Source organism: Marmota marmota, unplaced genomic scaffold (assembly GCF_001458135.2).
Source record: "Marmota marmota marmota unplaced genomic scaffold, marMar, whole genome shotgun sequence".
NCBI lineage: Eukaryota > Metazoa > Chordata > Mammalia > Rodentia > Sciuridae > Marmota > Marmota marmota.
In genome coordinates this window covers 28,113,053-28,116,874 of record NW_026000185.1, presented here as the reverse complement: position 1 = coordinate 28,116,874, position 3,822 = coordinate 28,113,053, and the positions used below count along the sequence as shown (strand labels likewise).

At 56.3% G+C, this 3,822-nt stretch overlaps 1 protein-coding gene across 1 annotated transcript in view; it reads right to left on the bottom strand.

Moving 5' to 3' along the window:
* Positions 1–1,663: 1,663 nt before the first annotated feature.
* Positions 1,664–3,822, bottom strand: part of Srrm3 (serine/arginine repetitive matrix 3) — a 51,373-nt gene continuing 49,214 nt past the window's right edge. Inside the window, exon 13 of the mRNA XM_048790090.1 lies at positions 1,664–3,304. Coding sequence (XP_048646047.1) covers positions 3,056–3,304 — 249 coding nt within the window. The 3' untranslated portion in view covers positions 1,664–3,055. The remainder of the gene's footprint in view (positions 3,305–3,822) is intronic.

The window sequence follows — 3,822 nt, the reverse complement described above, 5'->3', positions numbered from 1 at the left end:
ACACACACACACACACATACACACACACGATTGGAGTGGGCCAGAAAGAGATATAGGATGGCTGGCCAATGAAGGGGCAAGTAGTACAGAAAGGTAGCAGTCGCATCATCTGGGGCTGCTTGGCTGTGGATATGGAATACCAAAGACTGGGATGGGTATTGGGAATAGGAGCAGCAGAGCCCCAGGCCCCACACCAGGCTCAACAAGTTGAATTTTATGCCATTCTTTGGGTGTACTTCCTGCCCTCGCCACCAGGAGGCGGGATCTGCAGAGCACAGCCGTGTGCAGCTCCCACCCTTTATTCAAGGCCATCTTGCTGAACTTGTATAGAGGGTTAAAGAGATCACCAGGGCTTCTCTGAACATCTTTCTGGTATGAAACACAGCCGCTTGTCACTAGCTGTGTCAGGTGCCCCTTCCAGTTTGGGGGAAGAGAAACTGGAAAGGGGTGGGGTCATGCAGTGTCCTAGCTGTGGCCACATCAGCAGAGGAGGACCAGGGTTCTTAACCTGGGGCACCTGTAGGGCTTCAGAGTGTCTGAGAGATTGATGTAAGGTGCCAAAGTGGGCATGCGCACTTCCTTCTGGGGGATGGGCTCTCAGCCTCCAACAGAGTCTCAGAGGATGCTTGGTTCAAAAAATAAATAAATAAAATAAAATTACCACTCAGAGAGAGAAAAGAGGAAGGAGAAGGAGAAAATGAAAAATGAGGGAAGAGGAGGAGCAGGACAGGAGAAGGGCAGGGGAAGGAGAATCTGTATGGATCTATATGAAAGAAATACAATGGGATTAGTTATTTTAAAAAATTAAAACGGGCTTGGGGGTGCACCCCTGCAATCCCAGCAATTTGGGAGGCTGAGGCAGGAGGATCACAAGCTCCAGGCCAACCTCAGCAATTTAGTGAGAACTTGTCTTAAAATAAATAAAAAGGGCTGGGGATATAGTTCAGAGGTAGAGTGCCCCTGGGTTCAAAAAAAGAAATCTATTACATTGAACCCCTCTTCCAGGCCCTCCTCTGATGCTAGGCCAGGCCAGTGTTGCCCGGTAGTGGCCATCTTTTGAACTCTCTTCCTGCCACTGTGCTGAGGACTGCCAATGTAATATTGCATTTTGGCTTCATCTCAGGCCTGTGTGTCACTTAGCAGGAAGTGCAGGGGGCAGGCTTCACACCCTAGTGCTGCTTCAGCCTCCGGAATGCTCTGCCATGCGATGAGGGTCCTCCAAGCCTCTTCCCTCTGCTCTGTGCCCATGCACTTGTTCTCCTTGTGTCCAATTTCATTCTTTTTTGGCACTGGGGCGCTTAACCACTGAGCCACATCCCCAGCCCATTTTTATATTTTATTTTGAGATAGGATCTCGCTGAGTTGCTTAGGGCCTCGTTAAGTGGCTAAGGCTGGCCTTGAGCTCAAGATCCTCCTGCCTCAGCCTCCTGAGCCACTGGGATTATAGGTGTGCGCCACCGCATCTGGCTTCTTATGTCCAATTTCCTCCCGCTTGAGCCTCAGGAGGGCTCTGTGGGCTTGCTCAGAGGCAGTGGATACATATGCTCGTCCCTGCATCTTGGGCGTCAGTTCTTCTCTCTGGAGTACTGAGGAGTCTGATCTCAGTCCGCATGGCAGGGAATGACCCCAGGCCTCCCTGCCCTCCCCAGTCTGCCCAGATGCCCACACTCACAGAGGCCTGCTCTCACCACGTGCCATCCGGGCACTGAGTGTTTATTATTAGAGTCCAATTTTTATCCGCACCGCGGAGTAAGAGGGAGGGGGAATAGAGAGGGGGGAACCCGGACCAGACCCCAGACCCCTCCCCCCATCAGCGCCCAGGGCATCTGCCCTCTTGGGCCAAGGAAGACTTTGTGAGATCCCTGAGGGCCCCAGGAGGAGGGGGCTGGGAGCTGCAGAATAGGACTGGGGGCCTGTGTCCCCGTCGGTGCCAGGGCAAGGCCCTGGGCCTAAATCCTGGCCTCCCTTCCAAGGGCTGCACTACCCCCTCCCTGGGGAGCCTTGGCTGGCCTGTCCCAACAAAGCCTGGGAGGAGGCGATTCCCTGGGCAGGCCCTGAGGGCACCATACACATTTCCCTATGCCTGTAACCCTGGGCTGTCATCTAGTCGTGTCCCAGACTGGCACATGCTGCCCTTCTCTTGGTGGGGCCCGATGCCGTTGACCCATCTCCAATCCCTTCCAGCTCCCTGTGGCCAGCTCTGTCACCCAACTGCACTGTTTTGCCCATGGTCACAAGTCCCTGTGCCATCTTTAGCCTTTGTCGTCTTCCATCCCCTGACCTGACACTCTCTGACCTCAGGGTCAGATGAAGATGTGGTCTTCCATCCCCACCTCTTGTCACATGGAAGGCCTGGCTGGTATGACCTTGGCCCAGGGCTGGGATGGGGATGGAGGGAAGAGCCTGGCCTGGAGACATGGGACCTGAGGCTGGGGCTTTGCGGGCTGCCCAGTCTGGGCCCTCCTGGGCCAGAGGAGAGGTTGGGGGAGGCTGTGGGACCAGCCACCAGCCCTCGGCCAGGGTCCTCCTCCCCAGCCTGGATGGTGGTGCACCAAGAGTTAGGCCATTCTTCCTTCTGTCTAGCTTAGACCCAGCTTGCTGGATACCTCCTCATCTGCCCAGTGAGAGAGAGAGAGGAGAGGAGGGCCCTGGGGAGTAGGGAGAGGAGGTCTGGCCCTCTCCAAGGTGTGCCTGGGCCTACGAACGGAGGTGAGGTGACACAGCAGACTGTGAACTCATGCCATTCTCTGGCAGTGGTTCCCAGCCTGGTGAGCTGGCATCAAGCAGGAAGGGGACAGGGTGATCCCTGTGTTCGAAACGGCTCTTTGTTCCCTGGACATGAAGGTGGGCAGGAGGCGGGCTGGGCACCCTTTCTGAGCAGCACAATCTGGCTCCTCCTACGGGCAGGGCACCTGCCCTCACGGTCTTCCCTGGTCCCATCTGCCCACGTGCTGGCCCCGGGACTTCTTTGTTGCGGTGGGGGTTGCACCCCCTCCAGGTCCTGGGGCCTGGCCTCTCCCTGTGCCAGGGGACCCCAAGCTGGGTCTCTCTGGGCTCAGAAACCCCCACTCTCAGAGCTGCTCCGGCTTTGGTAGCTGGGACTGGGGGTCCGGGAGGGGCTGCGTGTGCGGCTGCGGGTCCCGCGACTGCGACTGCTGTAGCTTCCGTGGCTGTGGCCTGGGCTGGGGCTGCGGCTGGGACTCCTGCTTGAGTAGTCACTGCTCAGGCAGCTGGAGGAGGAGGAGGGGCTGGGCCGGTAGTAGGGGATAGGACGCTTCCGGGCACTGCCAGGGGGAAAAAAGCATTACAGGTCAGCCAGGGCCGAGCTCTCTGCCCTCTGGGCTCTCACTCAGGTCCTGAGCCCCATCTAGCAGTGACCAGGGCTTCCTGCCTCAGTGTCCCCTGAGCCCTGGCCTCAGAGATGTCCACCCCCTCCAAATAGAATTTGAATCACTTGCCCTGTCGATCATTTTGGTCTTTCTCACCTGTCCACCAGGAAAGGAGCCAGGTTTCTGCATGATCTGAGATGTGCTAATAAATGTTTGTGGAATGAATGAAACATTTTTGAGGGGTACTGGGGATGGAGCCCAGCAGTGCTCCCAGCCACATCCCCAGCCCTTTTTAAAATTTGTAGTTTGAGACAGGGTCTCATTAATTTGCTGAGGCTGGCTTTGAACTTGGGATCCTCCTGCCTTAGCCTCCCAAGTCCTGGGATTATAGGCGTGCGCCACCACGTCTGGCCTGCACCCAGCTTTGAATGAAACTTTGAACAGCGCTAAGTAGTGTCATGTGTGTGTGTATATGTGTGTGTGTGTGTGTGTG